The 27,136-nt window shown below is 43.6% G+C and overlaps 1 protein-coding gene and 1 long non-coding RNA gene across 5 annotated transcripts; one reads left to right on the top strand and one right to left on the bottom strand.

Moving 5' to 3' along the window:
• Window positions 1-1,544: 1,544 nt before the first annotated feature.
• LOC118688463 (dual specificity protein phosphatase 13-like) lies at window positions 1,545-25,663 on the bottom strand. Of its 4 annotated transcripts, none has more exons than XM_036386097.1 (6): window positions 24,883-25,663; window positions 19,227-19,255; window positions 19,053-19,113; window positions 5,112-5,307; window positions 3,764-3,984; window positions 1,545-2,642 (listed from the first exon to the last, which is right to left on the bottom strand). In XM_036386097.1, the coding sequence occupies exons 4-6, from the start codon at window positions 5,276-5,278 to the stop codon at window positions 2,416-2,418; spliced, it is 615 nt and encodes a 204-aa protein (XP_036241990.1). In that variant the 5' UTR covers window positions 5,279-5,307; window positions 19,053-19,113; window positions 19,227-19,255; window positions 24,883-25,663; the 3' UTR covers window positions 1,545-2,415. The 4 variants fall into 4 exon arrangements, with proteins under 4 accessions (XP_036241990.1, XP_036241988.1, XP_054371623.1 ...); XM_036386095.1 differs by having other exon boundaries at window positions 19,053-19,126; XM_054515648.1 differs by having other exon boundaries at window positions 19,053-19,251.
• On the top strand, window positions 20,808-24,698 carry LOC118688464 (uncharacterized). Its single transcript, XR_004980470.1, has 2 exons — window positions 20,808-20,922; window positions 22,009-24,698. It is a non-coding gene; the product is annotated as an uncharacterized LOC118688464 (long non-coding RNA).
• Window positions 25,664-27,136: the final 1,473 nt, after the last annotated feature.

Genomic DNA, 27,136 nt, shown 5'->3' on the forward strand with positions numbered 1-27,136 from the left:
GGTGCCCCGGCTGCTCCTTGCGGGGCAGCTGCTGCTCAGCCCAGCTGAGAGCCGTGAGGGGATGGCCGGCCTTAGCCCGTGCGGCGGGCAGCGGGTCCGCCCCTGCCGTGCCCTAGCCTGCCAGGCGGCGCGGGCCGCCCGCGGCGAGACGGGGCGAGCGGAGCGCGTTCCCGAGCACAGGCCTCGCATCGTCTGCTCCGCTTCCCCCGGGGTTTGACCCGAATTCGGAACAGAGCGGCCAAGGCGGGCCCGGGGCCCGGGGCTGGGTGGCAGCGCCCGCCGCTCGGCGCGGCCCCGCCGGGACCCTCCCGGCACAATCCCGACCGGCCGGGGGCGCGCCGGACCGACCGCGCCACCTGGCGGCGGCAGCCGGAGCCGCGGGCGCGGATGGGATGTGGAGGGGGATGCGGAGCGCGCCTTTGGGAGAAAAACAGCCCGCGAGACATCGCAACCTGAGAAGTTGCATTCTGTGTGTTACTTTGCTGTGTTTACAGTATTTTTACCATCAGAGTAAGCTCCAGATTTCCACTTGTTCCAGTCAGTGTTTTAACAGCACGGGAAATTTGTATCCTGTGAAATGTGTTTAATATGCCCCTGTTTTAGTACCCCCACTGACTCCTGAGCTCTGCCCTTTGCTCCAGCCTGAAAATGGCTGGTTGGTTCCTGCTTCTGAGAGGGGAAAGGATAAGAAAATTTAGTTCTGCTTGAGACTGGGGGCATCTCTACAGACAGATACACTGGGGGATTTTTCCTGACTTGTTCTCTAAGTTTGAATCACTTTATGAGATTTAATTGGTAACGGAAACATTCATATTAAATTTTGATTTGGGTCTGGAGCATACTTTTAATTTGTCTATTCCTACTTACTGAGGTTTTTTTGCCTTTGTAGAGCAGCCCCAGAGCTCATGAGGAGGTTTCCTTATGCAGGGAACTAAAGCAAAGAAATGTTCCCATACTGCTCTACTGCTGCTCAGGGATGTCCAATCTACAGGGTTAGTCCAAAGTAAAATCCCCTGAGACATCCTTGCTATGATGGTCAGATCCTCAGTGCCAAATACTCTGCTTTGTGCTCTGACTCCTGTGCTCTACAGAGAAGATGTAGGTATCACCTAAGAGCATTATAAAAGGTGTTGAGTTGTTTGTCCTGAAGGCAGAAATTAGTCTTGTAGACAATACTGGAAATGTCAAGGAATGTTTTCCCTTGCTGCTGTGCTGTTTTTGAGTAGCCAGCTCACATAGTGGGGAGTTTTCATGCCTCTGCATTCCTGAGTTTGGTACTAGGAATACAAACTGCCATCCCCAGCTGGCTCTGGAGCTGGCTTTGTGCTGCAAATGCTTGTCCGCTGGGAACCAAAAGCCAGATGTGCTTCACATAGTTTCCAGGCAGCACTGATCCATCAGATGACAGTAGCTATTGAGTGCTCTTATGGTGGCCCAGAGACACAAAGATGAAAGCCTGATGCCTGTCAACACCTCCCTTGCCATTCCTGTGTGTCTTCAGTTTTCACTTCAGCCCACCTCACAAAAGCAACTGCCACAGAATATGATGTTGCAATGTTAATAACCTTTTATTTTTGAGAAAGAAAATCCCAAGTTTTGTAATTTTGAACTGCCAGACAAATTTGGGATACATTGAACTTTGTCAAATATTTTCCTGCACCAGCCTTAGCTGGTAACCCACCTTCTTCTTTAGAAGCATTTTCTGCAGCATTTCCTGGAGGATTTTTAGTATGTAAGATGAACAATATGTGAATGCTCGCTCAAGGAAATGTATTTACATGGAGGAAAAAAGCTCTGATGAACAGCCAAAAGGAAAAGCCTGTAGAGATACCTGGAATAATTTCTTAGAGCGGCTTACGTTGTTTCCCAGCTGCTCTGCCTTTAAACAGCCTCTTACCCCAACTCAGGAGCTCCACCAGTTGTAAAAGCAAGAACTAACCAGTGCCAGATTCAAGTCTCAAAATACAAACCCTCTGAGATACAGAGAGTGAAGGGCTGGGGGGCAAGTTCATAAGAAAACTTCTAAGCATTACTGTAGCATAAATAATATGGCATCTTTCACCTCAAATAGCCTAACACTTCATAAAGTGATATGAGCTCCACTAGTTGCTGAAACACAGCTATTTCTGAAGTGGAACCTGATCTCTTTCTCTTTTTTCTTTCTTTTTTTTTTTTTTTTTATTTCAAGCTAGCAGACAGCAATGTTTTAAGGTGGAGAGTGAAGGATAGAGTATACAACCAATCATAAATATAAATCTAGGAAGGCTTTGCAAAATGGAAAGATCAAGCAAAATCTACTTTTATTAATAACATGCGTCCTGGTGTCCCATAAACTTGTGTCCTAAATTTATAAATGCAGTTCATCTAGAAGAGATGCAGGCAGGATTTTGTCCTCTTTCTTTCAGCAATATTCTCTTACTGGCCTGTGGTGGCAGATGCTTTGTTTCTTTTCCTCTCTTCGTTCAGTTTAATGTCCAAGTCCCGGAGCTGGCTGAGGAACCCCGTATTCGGGCAGATGTTTCTGTGAGTGCTCACTGTCTTCAGAGCATCCACGAGTGTCATGTTTTCATGGATCATTAGAAAGGCAAGCACTAAAGTTGCTGAGCGGCTCACTCCCATGGCACAATGAACGAACACCTTACCTGCACAAACAAAAAGGCACAGCAAGGTGAGTGTGCTTTATCATTTCTAAAGTGGATAAGACAAAGGGAGGAGAAAAAAAATTAGTAGAAACAAGTTAAGAAAGCAATGGTGACAATTAGGTGATCTTCATGCTGTCAAGAAGATCACCTCTCAGACAAGGTGGTATTTCATACTAACCTCCTGCATCTAATTCAGGCCTAAGAGTGAAATAGTTGAAATTTTCTGTGGAAGGAGAAGCTTTCTGTGACTGAACTTGTTAGTATAGTTTGCTGTGAAAAAAAAAAAGTTTTGGCAGAAAAATTTGGCCCATCCCTGACTGTGATCACTGGCAAGTCCCACAAACTCTGTGGGATAGTCTGCCTGTAAAAATGGAGTTGAAATTTACTGTATCTCAGCAGCCCAGTGTGAGCTATAACTGAGGATTTAATAAACCACTCTAGTGAAAGCAGCAGATCCTGCAGCCAGAGTCAGAGCAAACTCTGGAACAAATGGAAATTATGATAACTAGGCCCTAATCCAAACTCTGCTGACAAAAATTCAGCAGGCTGCAGGTCAGGCTCGTAGTTTTTGACTTAGTTCATTAACTTCTGCTGCTTCTCTAGCTTAATAGACAGGCTGAATAAAGCTGCAATTCTGTGAAGTACTTGAGCATGTGAAGCATTCGAGCCAGCACCGAAGTGCCGCTGCTCCCCCAGGGAGCAGGAGCAGCATGCAGGGCAGGATACCCAGCTGGAGCCCCTGGCAGTGTGCAAGGGGTGGGAGGGATGTGTAGGAGCACACAGATCCTGCTGATCCCTACAGCATGAGCCCATGGGGCAGCATCTGCAGTGCCATAACCTCTGCCCTTCCCTCTACACTCCAGTCTCAGAGCTTGCCCTTCTTTCCACCAGGCTGGGCTGGGGGCAGGCAGTCTTCTGCAACTCCTGGGGACCTGGTACAGCCACCTTCCCTGCAGCACATGGCATAGGCGCCCTTCACCATCCTCTGCTCAGTGGCTCTGTCTCTGCTCCCTTGAACCATATGCTGATTCTGAGCTCTGTTGATGCCTGTTACTGCAATGAAAAGTCATTTGGCTTGTGTTGAAATTTCCCCTCAAAGCTTATCTTTGCTTCTCTCTTACCTCCTGAAGAGTTTAAGGCCTTGCGTATGAAATTGGCAGCATCATAGAAGAAGATACTTAAATCGAAGGCAGGATCATCAAATGCTTCTACTCCATAGTACTCTATTTGCAGATCTGCATAATATTTGGCTCCCGTGTTGATGCTATATGGTCCATCTGCTGCATTAAGGATATGAGTAATTTTGAGGCTTTGAAGTGTAGTTTTGCTCCTAGCAGCCCACCTGTTGAAAGACATGAAGGGCACATTGGCAACGCTCCTAACATTCTGCAAAAATAGCATGGTTTAAAGCTAGTGCCTGCTCCCACTATGGAAGGATGCAGGAACTGCATCCTGCTTTCAGAGGAGCAAATTTCAAGAAGCACATAGTGCTTTGCACATGAAAAATGTGATATGGAGGTGTGGAGAACAGCAGGAGCACAGACTTGCCAGTGGGTTACTGTCAGTTAAGCAAATGCCTGCCAGCAGATAATCCCTGGGAACATGGCTTACTGTATGAAGCGGTCAAGATTTTCCTTAAATATTTATTTAGGAAATTCTAGATCTAATCTCTCATTGGTAGTGTACCTTGTCTCAAGAGTGAGAGTTTGCACAGATGTAGCAACACCTTGTTCCTGGTTTGGACATGAAGTGGATGCATTGTGTTCACCAGCTAGGTGAACCCCACTTCCCACCATAAACTAGGACTATAGGCATTCAACAGGATTCTGAACCTTAACTGATATATTCATGAGGAGGAGGAGCTGGGAAAAATGAGCTAATGATCTAGGTAATCTGCAGTAATCCAAGTGGAAGGAAATAGCAATAAATATTATTGGTCACAAGAATAAGGTATTTGCATGAAAATTCATGTTTGATATTTTCAGTTTTGTCATCTTTGAAAGAAAGCTTGGATTTGGAATGTCAAGATCACTATTGCACAATTCATTTGGGTATTCCTCCTTCTGGGTTTTAATCTTGCTACCCCTATTTGAGTCTTAGGTCTACTGGCCTCTTGTCTGCTGCCTTAGAGGCACAATTTCCAGGCCACATAAGGCATCTCAGAATTGACATCAATTTGGCATAGGTTCTTTGAAGACTTTAATCTAGAATACAAATAATTTTTACCCTGCTAAATCCATGGTGGTTCAAAAATATAAAAAACCAAATCAGACATGCTAGGAGTAAGTCACCATTTTGCATGTTATATGTTTCTTGACATCCAAGCTCTTTACATCATCAGTTTTGGAAGCCTGTATCACAAAAACATTCCTGAAGACCCAAAAGCTGCTCCCCAGTAGTACCACACCCTTTCCTCCTCCTCCTCCCAGGGACTGATAACAGGTTAACAATAGGACCATAAGTTCTTACGCATCTCCCACGTAGATATTTGGCCAGACTTGGTCCACATGATTATCAGAGCCTCCTCTGAGCCACAGGAGCTGCTGGAGATCTGTTAGTGACGGTGTTTCGTAGGTAGTGCTGCTAGTCAGAGATGAAGAGTCTCTGGTGTGAAGCATCTTGCTGTTCCTTTGCATGCACTCAGGCTGTATCAGAGACAGCTTTTCTGAAATGAATTGAAAGGAAATTTTCATACAGGAATACTATTCCCTAGAAAGTAGACCTGTTCATTACCCTCCAAATAGGATTACATTATTAGAACTAGTGTGTGCAGCAGGGCCTGCAGGTGTTGCTAAAAGCATCCAGAGAGCAGGACTGACTCAGGGGTAGGACTCTACAGACATGTAATTTTTCCCCTGAGAGAGCAGCATAAGATAATGTGATTTAATTTCTTGTCAAGTAACACCATTAGTAAAGAACAGCTGCACCACCCGAATGCAGACTGGATGAACCTTGTAGGCACAGGTAACATTTCTCTTTTTGTTAAAGTGCTACCAGAGTATTTCTGTACACTTGATTCTGATTACTTAAAACTGGAAGTTATTGAATGCATCAATTAATTGACTTACAAAGTTTCTAGGGCCACAGTGAAAATCTTAGGATGTGTATGTGAGCGCCATCTGTATGGTGCATGTGTACACACATAGAAACAGTGTGTACATACAATTTTATTTCATTTATAGTGATGTATTTAAACACACCTACACAGATACATACATGTATACATAGGAAAGGATTTTCACATGCATCTATAAACATATATATATTGTATATGTCTGTATGTATAGAAAGAGAAATTGAGAGGATTTGAACTAGTTTTTTCTCTCAGTTAAATATCCCTGGACACTCAGCTATACTGGTATTCTTGCGCCTGTCTATCTCAATCTCTCCTCTGGGAGCTGTTCCACTTTGTATAAATAATGTGATAGCTACTTCCCTCCAGAGAGGGGCCATTTTTCTTGTCTGAGGGGCAGGGCACTTACCCAGGATGTGAGAAAAAATAGTATTTTTGAAATTATAGAGCGAAAGGTTCTGGCATTGTTGTCCTGTTGAGAATCCATCTAGGGCTCCCTCACAGGTCTCTGAGATACCAGACCTCTGAACCCTCACAAATCATGCTGTGGAATATGGGCAACCCTTTTGCAATGCTGTTTGCTGGTTTAGACCCAGCAAGCCCAGGTCAGATGGTTCAGCTGGAAGCAAAGCTCAGTCAAGAGCAAGATATCCAAGCAGTCCCTCTTCCGAGACTTTAGAAACATTTCTCCTGCCTGGATCTCATTATCCTGAATTACTGTTCTTGCCCCCTGAAACTATTCATGAGCTTTATTTTGTTGCTTGTTCTTACTCAAGTCATAATCAATGTGGAAGGCACACTAGAACTCTTCCCAAAGTAGGGTAAATGGTGTTTATTCTGATATGGCATCAGCTTTCACTCTAATGCCTGAATGCCTAAATCTAAAGTTTGGGTTTATTTTCTCAGCAATTTTAGAAAACAAGCATAGATGGACCTTCAGAAGTCATCTGGTCTTCCCCACAGCAGTAGCAGCCATATGGATGTTGCTCCTAAAACAACAACTTTGTCCATGTACATTACTTTTAACAGTGTAAGTTGATTTGGTGAATAAGCAGAAAAAAGGGAGAATATATTTTTGCTTACAGAAAAAGAAGTGGAGTTGATGTGAGGCATATTCTGAACATACACATATATTTCTGAGTCCTCAGTCTAAATTTGCTTCCTTTGCCCCTTCCTCCCTCCTCTCCCCACAAATGTTAAGTGCAGTTATAGCTTTTTGTATGTTCCAATAAGAAAGAGGTCTCCCTAGGGTAACTACTTAATAAGCAAGATATGAAAAGCACAATAACGATGATGGGAGACATAGAAAAAAGAAGACTGGTTTTACTTTTAATGATGGAGGAAAAGAACTGCAGGGAGGTAGAGAGAAATATAGAGATAAAAGCCTATGAATTTTTCAGGGCAGATAATATAAGATCAAGAGCTTTGGTAAAGGAGTATGTTGTGCAACCCTAGCCCAGATTAGCATGAAGAATAGCACAGAAACAGATAGTGTGCATTGCCCTACAAGTTTTACTGCCTTGTGGAAGTCATGCACTGTGCTCAAGAGCTACTGCCAGCATCTTCATGATGACCTGTTTGTACTTCCACCGACACAGAACATTAAGCTGACGCAGTTAAAGAAAATCAAGAATAAGATAATACAGCTTCTACATCAGGAGATTAATAGGACCATGGGCTCATTTTCGAGGAGTGTGGCTGACTCTGAGTTGCTGCAAATGCTTAAGGGCTGAAGTTGTGGAGCAGACGGATACCAAACTTTCATTTCTCCTAGACCCTGCTGCTTTAAACTTCTCTTGTAGCCTCTCAGTTAGTTACAGTAATGGAGATGATGAACAAAGAGAATTAGATTGTGTGGCCACTTGTCTAAGACCTGACTTTGAGGAGGTTCTCCCAAAATTGAGTCATTTTGGTGCCAGTGACACTTCACAGATGACTCTGGCCTTTGCAGCCAGGGAAATGCTTTGCAACAGAACTCCATTTCATAGAGCAATCCTCTTTCCAAAAGGTGTACCAACATTGTTTTATTCACATGCTTGATGTCAGACAAGTGAGCTCCTTGTGTCAACACAAGCATGGCTCCTCCCAAGAGTACAGCTCCTGCCTGCGCTGCATTGCCTGAAATTGGAGTGCTCTGCAGAGCCTTCAGGGTAAGCCTGGAAATAGCTATAGCAGATGATTGGACTAATGAGGAAAGCAATATGAATTTTTTAATTAAAGGCCAGGGACTTTGGTGAAGGTTTTCCCCCACCTTCTACTTTAAGATACTGCAGAGGTAGCAAAAGTGCTGCCACTGATTACATTTCTCTAAGCTTCTCCTTCTGGGTGGCTCCCAGAAGCTGCTCTAGTTGGAAACAGTGTGAGTAGGAGGGCAGGAATCCCTGTACCAGAGGGAAAACTTCTGTCTTACAAGGCCACTAACATTTTCTGCAGAGATCTAAACCATGCAAGTTGGATAGGATTACTTTTCTTTTAAACCGTAGCCATCTCAGTAGCTTGCCTTCCTTCCTTCCTTCCTTCCTTCCTTCCTTCCTTCCTTCCTTCCTTCCTTCCTTCCTTCCTTCCTTCCTTCCTTCCTTCCTTCCTTCCTTTCCTTTCCTTTCCTTTCCTTTCCTTTCCTTTCCTTTCCTTTCCTTTCCTTTCCTTTCCTTTCCTTTCCTTTCCTTTCCTTTCCTTTCCTTTCCTTTCCTTTCCTTTCCTTTCCTTTCCTTTCCTTTCCTTTCCTTTCCTTTCCTTTCCTTTCCTTTCCTTTCCTTTCCTTTCCTTTCCTTTCCTTTCTTTCCTTTTCTCTCTTTCTCTCTTTTTTTCTCTTTCTTGTTTTCTTTCTTGCTTTCTCACTTTCTCTCTCACTTTCTCTCCTTCTCTCTTTCTTTCCTTCTTTCATCTTTCTTATCTTTCTTATCTCTCTTTCTTATCATTCTATCTTTCTTATCATTCTATCTTTCTTTCCTATTTTTTTCTGCTTAAAAGTTAAACAACAGAAACAAAACAATTCAACCTACGGGAGACTTTTGAGGCTGGACAGAGATTTTAATGGCAATCCACAGAATACAAGGTAGTACACAAGCTTGAAAACTGTCTTGTCATTTTGCATCATTTCCCACCCACCTGGAGCACTGGGGTACAGCCCAAATGGCCAGGGCCAGCTTTGACCCCTGTCTGACCTGTGGAGCCTGGGTTTCCCCAGTGGTCCAGAAGTTGCCCTGGAGGCCCAGGCTGGAGGTGGCCGTGGATGATATTGCCTGGCTGCAGGGAGCACCCAGGAAAGGCTGTGGATGACTCCATGCTGTCTGCATGCAGCTGGGGGCAGCTCCTGAGGGACTCAGTCATGCCAGGACCTTGTCTATAACAACCTAGTGGAGCTTTGTATCTTCCCACTATTGTCTAGCCACTAGAATACTACAGTCTGCAAAGCTTTTTGGTTTGGTTTTTGGTTTATTGGTTTGGTTTATTTTTTTTTCCTTCCTTTCTCTATAGTGGAAATGATTGCCCTTTTCTATTGAACATCTCTGGAAAAAAAAAAAGAAAAGAAAAGAGAAAACCCACATAAACCCCCTAGTGACTTGAATTGGCTAAAGCACTTAATATTGCATTTGAAGATTCTAGTGGAAAAAAACTCAGCAAAGTTTTGGGGGTAAAAATGCAAACACTCAAATATTGTAGATATTAAATATTTAATTTTGCTATTTCAAAAAGAATTTACCATTTCCATTTTTCTATTCAGTTACTTTGTTTTGCAATTTGTTCTCCTGCATTGCATAAAGTATTTTAAAACATTAAACAAGATGAAATGGCTTGCTCCTGGTTGAGAAAAATATGTTTTATTTCACTAACAATGAACACAGACTGAATAGCCACCTATTTGCCTAGCCCAAATTTTCACTTCTGTAACTCCCTGCCATTTTGCCATGGTTGTTCCCTTGTCTCCTCAAGATGGAACTGAGCTGTAGAGAGATTAAATGAATGTCTGGAGTCCAAGAAGGAGTCATAGGACATTAGTTGGACCCAAATCATCTTTCCTCCTTCCCTTTTGCTAGCACCTTCCTGGCTGGCACAGCTCTGCCTGTGGTTATGCTGATAGCCCAGATGGGGACTTTCAGTAACAAGTCCTTACATGAGATTATTGAGAGCCTCAGGCACAGCAGGGCCTGTGGATACCACTATAGCACAAACACTACCTAACAATAACATGATACAGAAAGCTCCTGCAGCCAAATATCCTGAATCCCTGTATCAAAAACCTGACAAACTAAATGGTTCAAAATTCCAAAGCATGGGGTCAGAATATAATTCATGTGGAAGGGAAAAAAATGGAAAACCAGCCTCTTGATGCATTTGAAAATGCTGTCTACTCTGTTTTTTCTTCTCTTTTCTCTCAGCAAGCATCTCTGCACTCTTCTTTTTACACTCGTTGCTCTTTTCTCTCAGGTAGTGTGTAACACTATGGTTCTTTGTCCTCCTGATGGAAAATTCCAGATGGAAAGAAGTGTGTTTCACAAGGAAATGATCATGTTAGTGGAATTAATCCTTTAGATACTGTAACGTGAAATATGATCTTCCTTTTTGTTAAGAAGACCCAGTCTGTGTCTCTACACTTTGGTCAGAATCTGACGCTAAGAGAGCCCAGGAGTCTCTTGAGGTAGAGCTGAAAGCTTGGTGTGCAGAAACAGGCACATTTAAAAGCAATAGCAAAGTTAAAACAGCCAGATGGGAACCTAGCAGGCAACCGAGAGGGGAACTCTCTGTTTTCCTTGCAAGCCTACAGGGGCTTGTTTGCAGGAATTAGAATCTCTCACCAGCAGTTCACTGCAGCTCTAATACCAAGTGGTATTGAAAATGAGAAGCAGGTTATGGCTGATGGTTTAAATGAGGTACCTATGGGAATTTAGAAATGAGATCCTGGACTTGTCTTGGTGTAGACTGTGCACATGGCAGAGCAATATTGCTTTCTTGGCTGACTGCATCATATATTATGGCCTTTTATTTTGCCCACAGTCAAACAGCAGGGAATAGTAGAAGTTCATTGCTCCAGCTCAGTGTTCAAACTCTGATCTGCCTCACCAGAGGCAGTGCCCCTGAATAATGGAAAGCAGAATTGGTCCCTCAGCTTCTGTGCAGGTTCACGTTCAATGCAGCACCGTATAAATGCTATTGCCGTTATTTTGGAGGGAAGAGAAAAGCAGAATGTACAATTAAAGCTCTGTTTGGTTCAGGTTTTAAGAGAATTTACTACCTGGGAAAGATGCCAGATCGAGGGCTCTGGAAAACACAGCCCACCCTTTAACCACAGTGTCAGGAAAGAGCAGGAGCAGCCCTCAAAGTCTCCTCCATGATTTCCCCCTCAGCCCAGCCCAGCTCAGATTGCAGATGCCCCTCACCCTACGCTGGCAACTGTGTTTTACAGGGTGGGAGAAAATCTGAGTCTTCACACCTCGTCACCGCTTGGTCTCCCTCCTGACATCTCCACTCACATCCGGCCTTGTGTATTTATGATGGGGCCCTCTCACTTCTCCAAACTGAGCTGGAAGGTACCAACTTCTGCTTGCAAGGAGTCTGAGCTGGGCTGGAAAGCTAAAGGCTCCTTCCTCTGTGAGCCCTCCTGCTCCTGTTCCATGGGCTGCCCGTGGTGCTGGAGGGGCTGCCGCTGCTGCCCCACAGGAGCTGCCTCCACCTGGGGAAAGCAGGAATGTACAAGGCCATTTCAGTAGAGGGAGTGATCACAGGGCAGGGCAGGTGCTAGGAATCAGCTTCAGACAGGGTTTGGATAGCCAGAAGAGCTCCAGGAGGTGAAGCAGGTCCCAGGTGAAGTGGGAAGACAAGGGGGTGCATGGCTAGACACAGGCATGCAGGTGGAGGTGGAGCCCAAGCATCCCAGCTCAGAGGGGCCCCTGAGTGAGGCAGGGAGCCCCAGTGAGGCCTCCCAGCAGCCCCACCCCAGGTCACACTGCCACTGTTGTCCTTGGACAAGGCAAGCCCCCGGGAGGGCCAGGGCTTGCTGAGCTCAGTGGGGTGAGCTTCACCTGCACCTTGCTAGTTTTTGGGAAGAGGGTGCTACCTTACAGAAGTGCTCCTGGAGAGCATTTCCTCTTTGCAATATAATAGACCTGCACATATTTTCCCAAAATTGTAATTCCAAGGGGGGATAACCTTTGTGTTGCCCCCTCCCACCTCCCCCAACCCTCCTATCTGAGTCATGTAGCCTAGGAAGGAGCACTTGCCCATGGACGTGGCTAAGGCTGCAGGAAAGGATGGCTTAAAAATGGAGGCACTGGTTGGAAAAATGGGGAGTCCTGCTGGCAGTGACAGGTCATGGCTGTAGCATGACACCAGCTTTTACATCTGCAGCTTTCAGATTCAAAAGAGATAAAAAAAGAAGTATTATCTTAGCAGCTGGCATCTCTAAGCTATGGAATGAACCATCCCCAGCAAGACAGCGCTGCCCTCCACAGGCTCCTAGCACAATTTCCGAATGCCTGTGGATATCTTCAAGCCTAGGGTGATGCTTTCCCCTTTATTTCTCCTCTGGGGCATTTCTGTCCAGGGTACAGCTAGGAATTCAAGCCCCCCAAAACTATGGATTTTTTTTGATGCATCTCAACTGCGTTAGTGCTTCTTCCTGAATTAAAATTGTCTAATCTTAAGTCCTGCTGCCAGCAGCCATAACTCTGCTGGATGCTGTAGTCAGGGGAGCACACAATCACCATGCAGCTAACTGCTTCTAATAGTAGAACCTTCACTCTAATCTTACATAACACCAGTAATGGAGCAGAGAGGCTGTGGCTTCTGAGGAGCTTAGAAAGCTTTCTTGGGCAGCTCATGCCCTGAGGGCAGAGAAGCTGCAGCTGCAGTGAGAGCAAGAAAAACAAAATGACCTTGATATTGATAACAGTTCAGTGAGTGCTGTCACAGCCAGTGCTGTTCCAAGACTTCACTGGCGTCACAGGCTGTCAATAGGTGTAAGTTATGGTCAGTTCTGATAAAAATGTTGTCAAAGAGGCCAGACTGAGAGAGGGATGTGGGGAAATAATGTCTTGCAAGCTTCAGGAAAGACAAACAAGGATGTTAATATATTGCTATTAAAAGGGCCTCCAAAGCACTTTGACTTCTGCAGGCGGTATGGATTTGTGTGACTGTGGATTAAAGGGGTTTTTTTCTTCTCCTTGATTTACTCCGCAAATGATTTTTATATGACTGCTGTTATCAATACAAAATTGACAACTCTGTCAGGTTTGCAAGATTTCAGAATATTTGAAGGCATGAGAAAAGGGTTTTGATATTCCTCAGTCGTTTGGCAGGGTAGCTTTGAGCTGTCTCTCCCTGCACTTTTAACATAAGTAGTGAAGTGCTCTCCTTGCTTTGCCTTTCTTGAAAGGGTACATACAAAAAAGGCACCTTTTTCTAAGGCTGACAAAGCTGTACAAATTCTTTGCTATGGAATCAAGAGCAACCTTCAAAACTCTGCAGTAGATCTATTTTGGCACTTGAGTTTTTTAGGCATATCATAGAGCTTTCCAGCAACATTCTCAGCTCTGTTGGGGCAGAGGGGAATGTTTTTTCTTTTGATTTTTTTTTCAACTGCTGACTTTAAAATCATTATTTGATTTTGATTAAGTCATCTTTTAAGAAGACTGATTGTATGTCACAAAGGAATTGATCACTGATGAGCACATGACACTAACTAAAAGGAGATATTAAGACTCAGAACTGGGATTTCCTGTCTCTTGCAGCTTTTGATTATGTGTCTAATGAGTATTTGCTCCTCATTTCTTATCTTAAATTTGAAGAAATACAAGTGAGTGGTTTTTCTGTTGCACCTCCCTGGTACCAGGGTGCCAGGTAAATCAGAGTGAAGTAGGAGCTGCTTCACAGGGGCTGTGGGCAAAGCAGGGTGTGCAGCTGCCTCTCCAGGCTGTGAGGGATGAGGGCCGAGGGCAGTGGGGATGTGCTGCTGCCCCCTGGAGCTCCCAATCCCAGGGTCACTGGGAAGGAGTTTCCCTGCCTGGCCCTGCTGCAATACCTCTGTGAGAAGCAGGCAGCACAGCGCTGCCCCACTCCTGAGACTGAAGCTATGCAAGCCTTGCAGTTGGTCAGGCAGGGCAGAAGCAAGGCTTGTTTTGTCCCAGAAAGTTTTTGGAGAGTGTTTTCACTTCATTGCCAGGTTCCACTATATCTAGCCAGGTTTTATGCTGTTGTTTTTCTGATTCTGTTTCATGCCCTAGGTGTGGAATGTAGGTGGATGGCAAGGCTGGCAGGTAGGAGATGCAGGGGAGAAGAGCCTCCAGCAAAGCAGCAGCCTCAGGGCTCCCAAGAGGGAGAGCTGAGCAGAGCTAGAAGGAAGGAGCTTGTCCTTGCTGGAGGCTGTGCCTGCTGCAGGTGGTTTACAGCAGACACTTTGGGAACACCCTGCAAACAGAATGGTCCATTTTCCTAAAGCAAACCTCTGTGCCTCCAGCACAGCCTTGGGAAGGCTGTCCCCGGCCTGAGAAAGCTGCTGGGAGCAGGAATGCACTAAGGACTGCGACATTCTCAGGTACAATGGCAATGGGAGTCACCTGTGAGCTATAAATAGCACTGACATCCTTTCTCTCCTGTGCCTGCAATCCAAGCAGTCATTTTTGCAGGTGCTAGTGAAAATGAACAAAGCTTTGAAGAGCTTTTATTAACACTCTCTTTGCAAGCTGGAAATTTTCTTAGTAAGTAGTGACTAGTTTTTCTTACTGACTCTGAATTTTGCATTTATTTTAAGGGAAAATTCTGGCATTTTTTTTCTTTTTGAATTTTTAAAAAAATCATATATAATTTTCATATTTTTACCTCATCTGTCTGGGAAAGAGCTATTGTGGCAGGACAGTTGGTGTCACAAGTATTCATTTTCAAAAATCCTCTGTGCAATTGCAGGAAAAGGGAGGAAAACACAGGAACCTAGATTCAGTCTTATATAAATCTTACATGCATTTTTAACAAAAAAATGTAAATGTTTTGGTTTAGAATTAAGCAAATAATGCAGGATGTTTGGGCAGGTTTTGTGGTGTTTACATTGAGAGACCAGACAGCAATAGTGGTTGCAGTAAAAGGAGATCTTTACATGCCTATCTTCCTACAGTTTGATAGGAAAAAAAGATGGCTTTGTTAAGGAGCTATGAAGACCTTAGAGCAACACTGGCAAAAAGGAGCCTTTTCAAAATATTTAGGGTTCACTTGATGAAGTCCTGTCATGACGTGATTAAGTCTCACCTGTTATGCAACTCTCCTTTGCTCTTTGTAGACAGCAGAAAACACAAAGGTGTACAAAACAGACACTTTGCTCTGGGATAACCAAAGAATCCCTGCTACAAGATCAACTAGTGGAGCTGGAAAAATTAGTCAAGCTTTTAAATATACAAGAGGGGCTGTATTTTTTTGCAGTGATGCCAACTAATCTAATTCTAGATTAGACTGTTTTACTGACAACCCTTGTCTTAGGCCAGTGGGCAGCTAGTGAAACGCTGTGATTTTTCCTGCTGCCACAAGATGGCAGGAAAAAACAATGTTGGGGATTTAAAAATACACAGAGATGGGCCTTGCAGAACGGAATACACTGACTGGCATTTAAAGGGAGAACTTGCAAGAAACTGCACGTTGGATGGAAGAAAAATGTGAAATGTACGGAATTAATTAGATTGGTATTGACACTGGTGTATACATCAAAAGATCTACACTGTATCCTTTCCTGTGCAGGTTTTATGTATAAAAAAAGCCTGTGACAGTGCTCATTTTTTCCTGTACATTGTGCAGTTTGGCCTGGTTTTGTTCTGCTGGCAAAATCTGGTTGTACAAACCAGTCCAAGACATAATGCACTCACCTAAAGTAAAAAGCAGGGTGATTATTTTAGTCTTTTATACTGTCTTCTTCCAAATACGGTTCTCTTCCCATTTCCTGTTCCTCCAGCCATAGTAGAAAAAGAGCCCAGATAGAGGACACTGCTCTGGCTTTTGGGAACAGTGGGAGACACGAGGGACAGCAGCTGGGCAGGAGGGCATGCCTGGGTGCTAACAGGCTGTGGCACTGGGTTGCTGGGCTGGGCTGTGGGATCAAATCCATGTCCCTCCTGCCTGTTCTCCTGGGAAAACTCGCCCTTCAATGCAATGGGTGAGGTGCTTTTCTTATCCTGACTTAATGTCTGTATGGGTGTCACAGGAGCTGCTGGGGCTTTGGAAGAGGGCTGGAAGGGAGGAGTCTGTGCTGTTCATGCTCTCTCCCCAGCTGCTTTCACTTCAAATACTTTTCTTAAAGGAAATAAACCATCTACAAGAACAGAAATTGGTTTGGAAAGTACAAGCAGACTGGCTGGGAGTTTGGAGTTATCCAGAGGCATTCCTCCTCAGCAGCCAGTGTGGTGGTTCCCCTCCATTCTTCTGACAGATGAAAGAAAGCTGTGGAAAACTCACAAAGATTATTGTGCACCAGGAGCTCGTGAACTGGTAGAAGTTAATAGTGCATGGCAGCACTGTGTAGGCCCGGTGGGTCCTGGCCCTGGTCCCCGCCCTGCCACACCACTGCTCCCCACATGGCCTGGCCTCACCCGGCCTGGCCTGGCCTCACCCGGCCTGGCCTTCCCTCACCGAGACATGGAGGACGTTCCTCAGTGCCTTTGCAGTTTGTCTGGTGAGGGGACAAAGCTCATGGTCATGGCAGCTGTGCTGCCCTGTGGCAGTGGCCTCCCCAGAGGCTCCTCCAGCACCACCCTGCTCCTCACCCACCCAGCCTATTCCTCACCCACCCAGCCTATTCCTCACCCACCCAGCCTATTCCTCACCCACCCACCCAGCCTATTCCTCACCCACCCACCCAGCCTATTCCTCACCCACCCACCCAGCCTATTCCTCACCCACCCAGCCTATTCCTCACCCACCCAGCCTTCCTCCTCACCCATCCAGCCTTCCCCCTCATCCATCCAGCCTGCTCCTCAGCTATCCATTCACCTTTTTTTCTCACCCAGCCTTCATTGCTCCTTTTCTTTTTTTCCCCCCACAGCCTTCACCCCTCCTTGGAACTGATGGAGGCAAGGTGCTTGTTGGGGGCGTGAGGGCAATTAGGGACTTTTGTGCTAGGACCAGTTCTATTCAGTCTGTAGTAATTAAAAGTATCAAGAGGTTTAAGAAATAACCAATCTGTTGAAAGCCAAAAGCTGGAGGATACACAGATGTCCTGTTTCTTAAGCTGGCTTTCTCTAGACTCTGCTCTGGCCTGATGGAGACCCAGTCCTTCAGGTCCAACCTGAATTGGCTCTTCCCACTTGTCTTATGAATGCTGTGTCTACACTACTCATTACTAAATACTGAATTCTATAAAATGGGCACCAAACGTCCACAATCTGCCTCCCAGGCTGGCAATACATTTGTCATTATGAACCAAGGTTCATTTCACAGTGACAACATGGAAGAAAATGACAAGGCAGCAAGAGTGAAGAAGCAAAAGCAAAATGCTTACAGTAACTTTCAACTGTTGAGATGATGATGGAAGAAGAACTGATAATACAGGTGCCCACCACCTGGGCAGGAACACCCTTGTCCCATGACATGATACTAAAACAGATCCTAATGCCTTCACACCTTTCCAGATTCTGATCCTACTTGGATTTTTAAGATATTATTTCTTGTATTGCTTCTTTTCATAAAATTACTTTGGTCCCAGCTTGGTTCTGCAGTTAGCAGCTTCATTTTGTGAGGAAAACAAATGATGGAAGGTCTGCAGCTGCTGGCAACACAGCAAGAACACTGCCAGCATCCAGGAGCCTTCTTTTGCCCTTTGGCTGTCCACCTCTGAGTTATGGGGTCCCACCTGCTATTTAAAGGTAAATTAAGCTTCCTTGAAATTAATAGTTTAAATTGAGCACAAAATGACTTTGAACTTAGCTCATGCAGGACATCCTACAACCTGGGTCCTTTTGCCAGGCTTTCAGCAACTGATCATCTAGGTCAAAACAGCTCCAGGACATGCTTAATCCTGCTCTGGATGGGAGGTGAGCAAGACTTTACAGATTGAGGTGTTAGGAGATATGTGTGTATGGAGAAAACAACACTCTCTAGACACCTGCTCCCCTTCAGTGCTGGAAAGGAAAATTCTCCCCTTTCAGCACTAAAGCATTGACTGCAAGTGTCAATTTGCTATCTTTTATAGAGAAAACAATACTGAGAAACCATTCACCACAGGTAGTTTATCCATGAAGTAAGGGCTGTCCAGGAATTTGAAATCACTGGGTAGAAGGGATTTTCTATTTCTATTCTTATGGGTTAAGGGATTTTCAATTCTATTCTACCAGCTAAAAACTCTGTCTGAGTTTTTAATTTTTGTTCTGTTGAGTAAGGTGTATATGCCTGAGAGGGAACAAACACATGTACATGTCAGCTCCAAAGGGAAGAACCCCCTGCACAGGTGACATCATCTCACTCATGGTGCTGGATCAGGTCTTGAGAGGCTACACTGACCTCTGCTCTTCTCCTGCAACTTTTCACTATTGCCACAAGTAAGGGCTGAGATTGGATGGGTCAGTCTTAACCCAAAGGATCTAATCTGATCTGAAATGCAGGGGCCCATAGCTATGTGAGCTTAATTGGGCCCTTCTCTCTATTTCTGGGACTGTCACACACAGGAAAGGTGGCTGCTGACTGTTGGAACAGAAAAATGTGTCACAGAGCTGAGGTGCTTTTCTTATCCTGACTTACTTAATGTCTGTCCCACCTCCTTATTCCATAAAGATGTCTATCATGCCTGTCCCATTTTCTGCCTTTCTAGGGTCATAAGCAATAGTGATTACCAATTAACTTCATCCCATCCCTCTATTAGATTAACCATTCCCTTGATGGATCACGGACTGGGTGATGACAGGCAAAACGTCTGTCATTAAAAACTCAAACTCCCTCTGCTCTCAGAGGTGCTGGTATGGTGATGGAGCTCCCCTTGCACACAGGCAGCCTTGCCTTCTGCCTGGTTACATCCCCTCCAGGCAGGATGGTGCATCTTGACTTTACAACTGCTCTGTGTGGCTACACATGGTTTCACAGCAGGATCTATCAGCACCCAACACCCTCCTTGTAGGGATCTGAAAGAGTGCTCCCTTTTGGCACAGGAATGAGCCTGCAAGTCCCCAGAGAACATAAAGACAAAATCCTGGCCAAAGAGGGAACCATGAGAACAGAGCTAAGGTTATGACTTTGTAAATTTTTATCTTCAGTCTGTATTTGATGTCTGGATAATAAGTTGACCAGTCTCTTACAGAAATGTAAGGCAGGTTAAACAACAGAGGGCACACAGTGGTTCTCTTAAGCTGCAGCACAGAGCATGTGCAGGGCCTTACCATTCCCACTTGCCACCTTTGAGGCCAATGGATGCTTTCATGCAGCGTCTCTTCCTAAGCCCTTCAGAGATGAGCTGTAAGTATGGTTGATACAGCTGTGGGGTTTTTTTTCTAAAAGAAATGGCTTTCTTTTTGTACTGTTTGCATTTTTTCATGCTGCTTTGGTTCACTCACCGTTTTCTTCAGTTTGGTAAAGAAACTGTCTGTGAAAACAAGAATGCAAAAAAATAAAATTATTAAAGACAGATTTTTAATCTATACAGGGAAGAGATGTTTTAAAGTGAGTCTATCAGGTTATGCACCTAAGTATTATTTCTGCCCTTGAAAATCTTCCACTTACAGTGCTTAATTGGTCTGTGCAAATCCATTGCTTAAAGGTAATTGGACATTTTTATAGAAAGATCAGAACAAAAACACTCCAGGCTGTTGTTCTAACCATTAAAAAAAAAAAAAAAGAAGAATTATGGAAAGAATATGTTTCAGGGCATCATCCAGCCTCTCTTGAAACTGTGCAAATTCACTTGGTGAAAACAACAGCAGACACAATGAAATGAGTTGTATATGAAGAACTGAGATCTCAAATGTGATATTATGCAGAAAGTAGAGTCTGTACTAAATAAGTAACAGCTCTATGTGTTACCAAGGGTGCACTTTGATTTTGATGAATGTTAAAAGAACCTTTAGCCTTGAAAATAAAGAGGATAATTTCTCTCTAGGCAATGGCTGCTCGTGAAAGCCATAAAATAAGAGCACTGGAGCCCTAATTTTATAGTGCTTTTTAAATGATTTTCAAATGGTCCAGCTGCTTTGTGCCACAATAGCACAAGGCAGAGATATTTACGCCGGCAATAACAAGCATGCATCAGCCTGCCCGGGCTGCTCTCCGCAGGCAGCCTGCGGGAGGCGAAACACACGTGGAAAGGTGATACTTGCCAATGTGGATTGATCACAATCACACCATGGTCAGAGCAATCCTGGGAAGCCGCTTTTTCCACCCAACAACTGGATTGTTTTCCTTGTCTGTGTGCTGCCTGCGAAGTGCAGGATCTGTGTGGCTGGCAGTGCCGGCTCTATTTTGACACTTGAGAGCCTGCCAGCAGTGCGTGCCTCTTAGGCCATACTGTCCTTGGCACACGTCTCCTTTTGGAAACAGGAGGGCAAGCTCACCCCTGGGTTACACTGCTGGTTTGGGGTGGGAGTTTCCACAAGGACTGGTGTGGCCCCAGCTTTGGTGTTCTGATGCAGCACTGCATTACCTTCTCCAGAAATGCATGCATGTGGCAAGAGAACTCTGGGCAAATGCTATGGAATTCTGCTGAGATGCTGAATTGCCACCAGCAACTTTCCCCAGGTATTTTACCTCTTCATGTTTAGGACTTCAGTCTAAAACTACAATTTATTTTCCAAACAAATGCTCCAAGATGAGAACTGCCATGGGGTGGTCTATCTTAGTATGCAAATTTGGGTAGTCATTTCAACAGTTCAAAAAAAGTTTCAATTTTTTCTTGACAGTCCCCTCTCCTCGGCAAGACATTGACATAAAACAGGGTACTGGGAGAAATCTGCCTTCTGAGCCAGCAGAATAGGCTTTAAAGAGCAGTTCGTTTATGAAATATTCCATTAAAATTAAATAACTTGTCTCTTTCCATGTTCACAAGTGCTACAGGCACAGCAATGCTCAAGTAATAAGAATTTTGGTGGGAATGGGAAATTCTGAGCATGAGAGAAATGTCTAATTTATGGCTGAAAATTTATTGTATTTGCAATAACTCTCAGGTCCATGAAGCTGGGACAGAGCTGGGCAGAGGGCATGGCAGGAAGAAGTTACCTCTGGGAAGTCCTCAGCCATTGAGCATCTATTGTCAGCAGGGTGAGAAAACTGTCTCCCATCTGGGTGACTTTTACAGGCTGGGCAATATTTTCCCCTTTTCATTTGCTGATCCAAATCAGCGAAACAGGTTAGCATCTTTTTGTGTCCAGGGATATACTTAAGAGCTTTAATTTTAAACAGGGGCCTATTTTCTCTTGGAGTTGAGTTTTGAGAGTTTTAATGAGCAGAATGGACAGCAAATTAGGAATGTATCCCAGAGGAGTACCTAGCATATTTGCTGCCTTCATTTAACAAACAGATTGAAGAATGAAAGGAACATGCAAAATTCAGAAACATTCTATACCCTAAACAGAGAGGAAAAATAGATTTGATGTTAAAGCTTTAGGTCATGTTCCTTTCATCTTTATCTCATATTCAGATTGTTTGTCTGACATTTCTCTTTGTCGCTTTGTGTTCTTTTAATTTCATGAGTTTAGAGTTTACATAGGTGTATACTGTATCTGAGTTCAGTATGTAGATCCTGCAGCTTGATGGAATTGCTCACGACTGGGTAACTCTTTGGATAGCATTGCCTAGAGGAAAGTGGCAGAATATCATAGGGCAAGCCAGCATAAAGGAAGCAGATCTGCTTTTTTGAAGAATACAGCAAATAAAGATTTTTCCTTTCAAAACAGAAAGGAATACACATAGTGCTGTTCCAGGCTGCACAGAACAGTGCTATGGTCACAGATTGCATAAGATTGTACTTTTGCCTTACTCGCATCTCATCTCATCTCATCTCTGAGAGATCCAATTTACAGCAGCTGAGATAAAGTAGCCTCCAGGGTATTACATACAGCCCTTTCATAAATCAAGAACTGCTTTTTGTTACTAGAGATCTGAGTCCAGAAACAGAGGAAAACACATGGCATGAGGCTTTGTAAATGGCCAACTGGCATGTCTCTGCAATAGCTCTTTGCAGCTTTTGGCTATTTCTCAAATGAGGAAGTAACTATTTTTAGTTATTTTTGTTGTGCATTCTGACAAATCAATACAGAAAAACTGAAAAAAATTGTGATTTCTGACTGAGAGCTCAAAACTGTCTTCCCTTTTATAATTGTTTTTCTTTTTTCTCTCCTGTGACAGAAGATACATTCTGATGATTACTAGTACACCATGTGTGATCCTTGCCACTGATGTGGATATGGTTTTGTTGGTCACTCCTAATCTCTCAGGATCCTGCTGTTTTCCCATGTGCCAATGAAGACAATGTCTGCAAGTGGATAATTAGGCTTACCTGAGTGGTTGAGTGACATTTAGTTAATGCTGCTAAAGTAATTTGTGATTGCTTAATGTGAGTGCTGTGTAAGAGCAGCAGTTTACCTTTGGGACAGGGATTCGCCATTTGCCCTTGTTAATGCACACGGAATGTACAGAAATGTGCAACAAGGTCAAAGTCAATTGTGTCCGCTATGAAAGCTCGTGATTGCAAGTAGCTCTAGTTATCTTGTTGCCTTGTAATGTATTCCTGTCTGTAGAGCCCCGTGCCCACCACACTCTGAGACATTTTTTCCCCTTTGAGAAGTGTAAGAAAAAGTAAAGTAGTAGAAGAATGATACAAGGTTGCAATTTCTGTATATACTCAAATCTGGAAATGCAGAATTCCAAGTTATTTCACTTCTGAAATGAAATAAGTTTAACAAGTTTTACTGACTTCAGTTGGCCACAATCACATTGAGGACTGCTAGCCCAAACACCCTACTAAAATTCACCTCAGGAGATAGCTCTACAACTGGATTTGAAACATGCATGTTGAACACACTGAGATTTTAGCATAGGTTGTAACTGTACAATGTTTCTTTGCTGAAGTGATATTAGATTTGCTGATCCAGTTAAACTCCAGTTAATAAACCCACCTGCTTAAGATCAGCATAAAGTTTGACTTCTGCAGGATATTTTACATATTGTGCCCTCAGCTGCTTATATAGCACTTCAGAAAACATTGTACCTTTAAATCCAAAGGGTCTTGGCCTTGGCCTTGTATATCAGCAATGGCTGATAGCCAGACAAATATTTAATAATCAGTTTGTTGACAACTTCAAAGTCCTCCAGGATGAAAGTCATCATGTTAAGTCAGCTGTCCTTACTTTATTTTATGATATATTTAACTTGTTTAAAGATGCTGAACATCAGATTTCTGATAAAGGCATACAGAGAAATATTTCTTATAAAATACAGCATTAATTCTAGATTGATCTTTGATTTCCAAGTAGCTGCTCAGAAACTGCACATAAATGGTTCCACAGAAACAAGTGACAATATATGGTACTGCCCTGGGTTCTTTTAGCTCTGGCACAAGTCCTGATGCTGGCATGGGTTTGCTCAGTAACAGAAACATCCATTGTTTATTAACTTCACTGAGTACTGGGTTGGGCCCTAAATGCAAATACTCTCTCCATTCCTATCTCATGAAGAGCCCATGAAACCTCATTCTCAGGTGTTGTTCCTATTTGTTTTATTGATGTTGGCACAATCGAGAAAATTCAATCTCTACTTGTTCAACTTTCACTGTTTGGAATCTGTAACTTGTATTTAAGCTGATATTAGTGATCAGCTGTTCCATTAACAAACCTGTTTACATTTTTATTTCTGTTAGCTGAATGTTATCAAAGTTCATCTTCTCCTTACTACACATACACACTGTTGTTATCTATATATTTTTTCTTTATATTCTCTACCATTTCTTTCCCCCTACAAGACAGAATGTGATTGAAAGAAACATTCAAGAGTAGTTTGGAACATGTATATTCACAGGCATTAAAAGGAGGTCTTGAAACTGCACATAAAAGGCTGTCTACAATCAAATGTTGCTGTTAAGAGAACACCATGTCAGTGATGTTTGTGTTAAATCTTTGCCTGTACTACCTGTCAGGCTCAATTCTACAAATCCCTGTTTCTGCACATGGTTCTAATAAGTAAAAGAGTTAATTTCCAAGTGTAGTTACAAGGCTTAACCGGAAAGGCAAGGGTCGGTTTCGCACTCTCCTGGCCAAGGCAGGAGTTCAGCGAAGCGCTGCACATCGCTGTGGCTTCTGCCTGAGCACAGCCAGGTTCCGACCAGGGCCCCGTGCTGCTGGCTGTCCCCACCCGCACAGGGTGGCACAGGGCCACCTGCCGGCTGCCACGCTCCTGCCTGCAAGTGCAGGCACATCAGGAAGCAGGCGACAATCTGTACAACTAAGTTTTGTAAATGCAGATTATTTCCCCAATGTCACCTAGCTCATTTTTTGGCTTTGCTGTTTCATAGCTAGAAGAATGGCCACTTTAGCTGTAATCAGTGAGCAATCAGCAGGGTTTTTAGTATCCCCTGTTTCTCTCCTGTAGGGATTATTGTAATTTCTAGATATTTCAACAAGTTTGCAACCTGATGATGGTGAAACAACCCTTGTTTTGGCATAACACTGGGCCCTAGGTCTGTTGAGTGCAGATAACTGCATGCTTTCTCTATCTTCAGAGTGAAACACCCATCTGCACAGTTTTCAGAAATAGTGAAGTCTGCTGTCATTCAGAATATCCATAGATTTGTCAAAATTTTAACTGCAAATCAAGTTGTCTTATAAACAGCCAAAATCAGAATATTTTTTAATGTGAAAATTCCATTCTAGTTAAAATTACACCAAAAAAGGTAAAAACCAATTGTTCAATTTTAAGGCTGCTTAGGATCATGAGCCTGTCTTGTGCTTTGTATGGTAAATGCTGTAGCATTTATAAAATCCGTATGTTGCACAATTATAAATTAATACAAAGCAATAAAGAGAGTCGAATTTTCTTTTTAATTGTTTTTCTGTGCAGTAGGTTCTTTCTTTAATGGATAGTCCTTTTGCTTTCTTCTGTGCTAATCTTGTCTATTTTAAGGCAATGAAATTTACCAATGCTAATTATATAAAGTTGGACAGCATATGTTAATGAGCACTGTATTCCCCAGCCCTTCAGAACAGCTCAGCCTCAAATAACACTTACATATTGCCTATGTAGAGATTAGGCCACTCTTCACCCACGTGATTTAATTCCACCTTGCAGCTGTCCAAAATATCTGGCAGTTCCTGGGCAGAGGGAGTGCCAGGCTCAGAGCACTCCTGGGCTGACAGGGTCTGTCTTCAGGTGCTGACCCCTTTGGAGGCCTCGTGCAGAGTCAGGCAGAGGAGGGAGGGCCTGCTGGCAGTCGCTGCTGTGGAATGCACAGGGAGGGTTTTGCTGAAGCAGGCTCTTTCTGCAGCTTGATGTTCCCAAGCAGGTGGCTGACTCTAAATACAGCTCGCGCCTTGACGCCTCCCTGGATTAGCTCAGCAGTATCTCCCTGATGCAATGGGGAACAGCCAGAAAAATGAACCTTCTGCTTTAAGTGAATCTTATGCAAAAAAATGCTACTCCCATCCTGACATAAGCCATGGTGCTGTTCCTGCCAGCACAGAGCTTTCCCTGTGAAAGAAATGTCAGTGCAACCGAGACGCAGTCCCAAGTGCCTCATGTGACCCAGTTCTAATAATAAGCTACCAGGAAAGAGGGGACAGCACAGCTTGAGGGCGAGTTCAAAATAAACACCATGAGAACACTGGTTCTGGGCCTTACCCAAGGTTCACCAAGCCCACTGTCTTGTGCTTGACTGTGGCTGAAAGTGAATGCCTACAGAATGTAAGAACACACAAGCATGAATTATATCTGTGTGTATAATAACACTCTCCCAGCTTCCAGCTGCAGTTTATGAGCTTGCTGATCTGGATGGAGTTTCTAAGTATTTGGTAACCCTGAATGGATTTCTGTCCCTCAAACATTTCCACTTGAATGTCTATAGGCTTTTACTCTCTGCAGCACCCTGTGGCAAGTGTTACACAGCTCATGTAAACCCCTCCCTTTCTTTCAGACCTGATTTCTACTGACTTCATCTGATGCCCTCGGTTCTTGTACTGGAAAATAAAATGAAGAGACGTTTTCGCTGGAACTCTACATGGGTTCCTTCAGGTGACACTGGTTTTGTGATTGCTGTAAGCAGATTTAAGTCTGCCAGAGCTGTAGTGGGGACAGTTCCTTTCACTTGCACCTTCTCCCAGGTTGTGTAGACCCTCTTGACAAATGTGTATTTTCTGAATGAAGTGCCACTGGGAAGGCAGTATTTTTCCTTCATTTTGGTTCCTTAATATAACTTGCCAAACTAACATTCAAAATACAAGTTTTTCTGCTGATAGTGGAAAGCAGTGAAGTACTAATGTCATGTCACATCATGACGTGAATTATGGATAGTGTAATTGACAGATGAGGAGGTCCTTTTCCTCTTAGCACATTGCAGCAGACAATGCTTTCTGTTTTAAGAAGTTACAGGACTATTCTTCTGCTTTTGCTTATGTTGACTGGAAGCTTTTCCCCAGCACAAATGTGCACTCAAAGTAAATCTGTATATAAAGACACAATACAGGCAGGCAGGAAATATAAGCAACACTGATGCCACAGATTAAAAGCACTTCTGTGACTTGACAATGCCCTTGAAAAAAGTTTCTACCTAATTCATTCCTTCCACTGAGGTAAGTAAGTCGTGCTTACAAGATCACTACCATGCCATTGGTGGCACGGATGCCCGAAAGACTCAGCTTCACTCTGTGCTCTTCCCTTCCCTGCCCCTGGTGAAACAATACTCTCCCAGGATGAGCAGTATCTTCAAGAGCAGGTACTAATTTACAACAGAAGCAGCTTTCACAGCTGTGGCTTTGTAGGACAGATGCTCAGAGGCATGCAAAACATTATCCTGATGGGAGGATTCCATTAATCTTGCTCACATGTGTCTAATTTTGTCCAGCCTAAAGCCATTAAGATGCATTATTTCACTCACATGAATTTCAGATTTTTCAATGCTGTGTATTCAAAAGGTTTCCAGACTAAAACCTACTGTAATGTGAATGAAGTATAAATTACAATGAAATATTAACTCCTATAAATACCTATTAATTTTTATGGTGAACTTCAAAGCAAACAAAGCTCCTCCTCCACTGCTCTGCTGCTTTGTGAGGTATAAAGATTGTCCTAGCACTGTTGGGTTTTAAATGTGATTTCCTATTTGATCTTTTTCTGATAAGTGGAGCTCTTTTGCAACGTTTAGGAAAATCTCAATAGTCAAACTGATGTCTGAAAGGATCTTAAATGTGCTTATTTTGCAAAGCACTTGTGTACCGTGAAATAGGGAGGGATTTCTACATTCTCCTAAATGCTAGGCAGAATCAGCATT

This window comes from Molothrus ater, chromosome 8 (genome assembly GCF_012460135.2).
Source record: "Molothrus ater isolate BHLD 08-10-18 breed brown headed cowbird chromosome 8, BPBGC_Mater_1.1, whole genome shotgun sequence".
Classification (NCBI taxonomy): Eukaryota; Metazoa; Chordata; class Aves; order Passeriformes; family Icteridae; genus Molothrus; species Molothrus ater.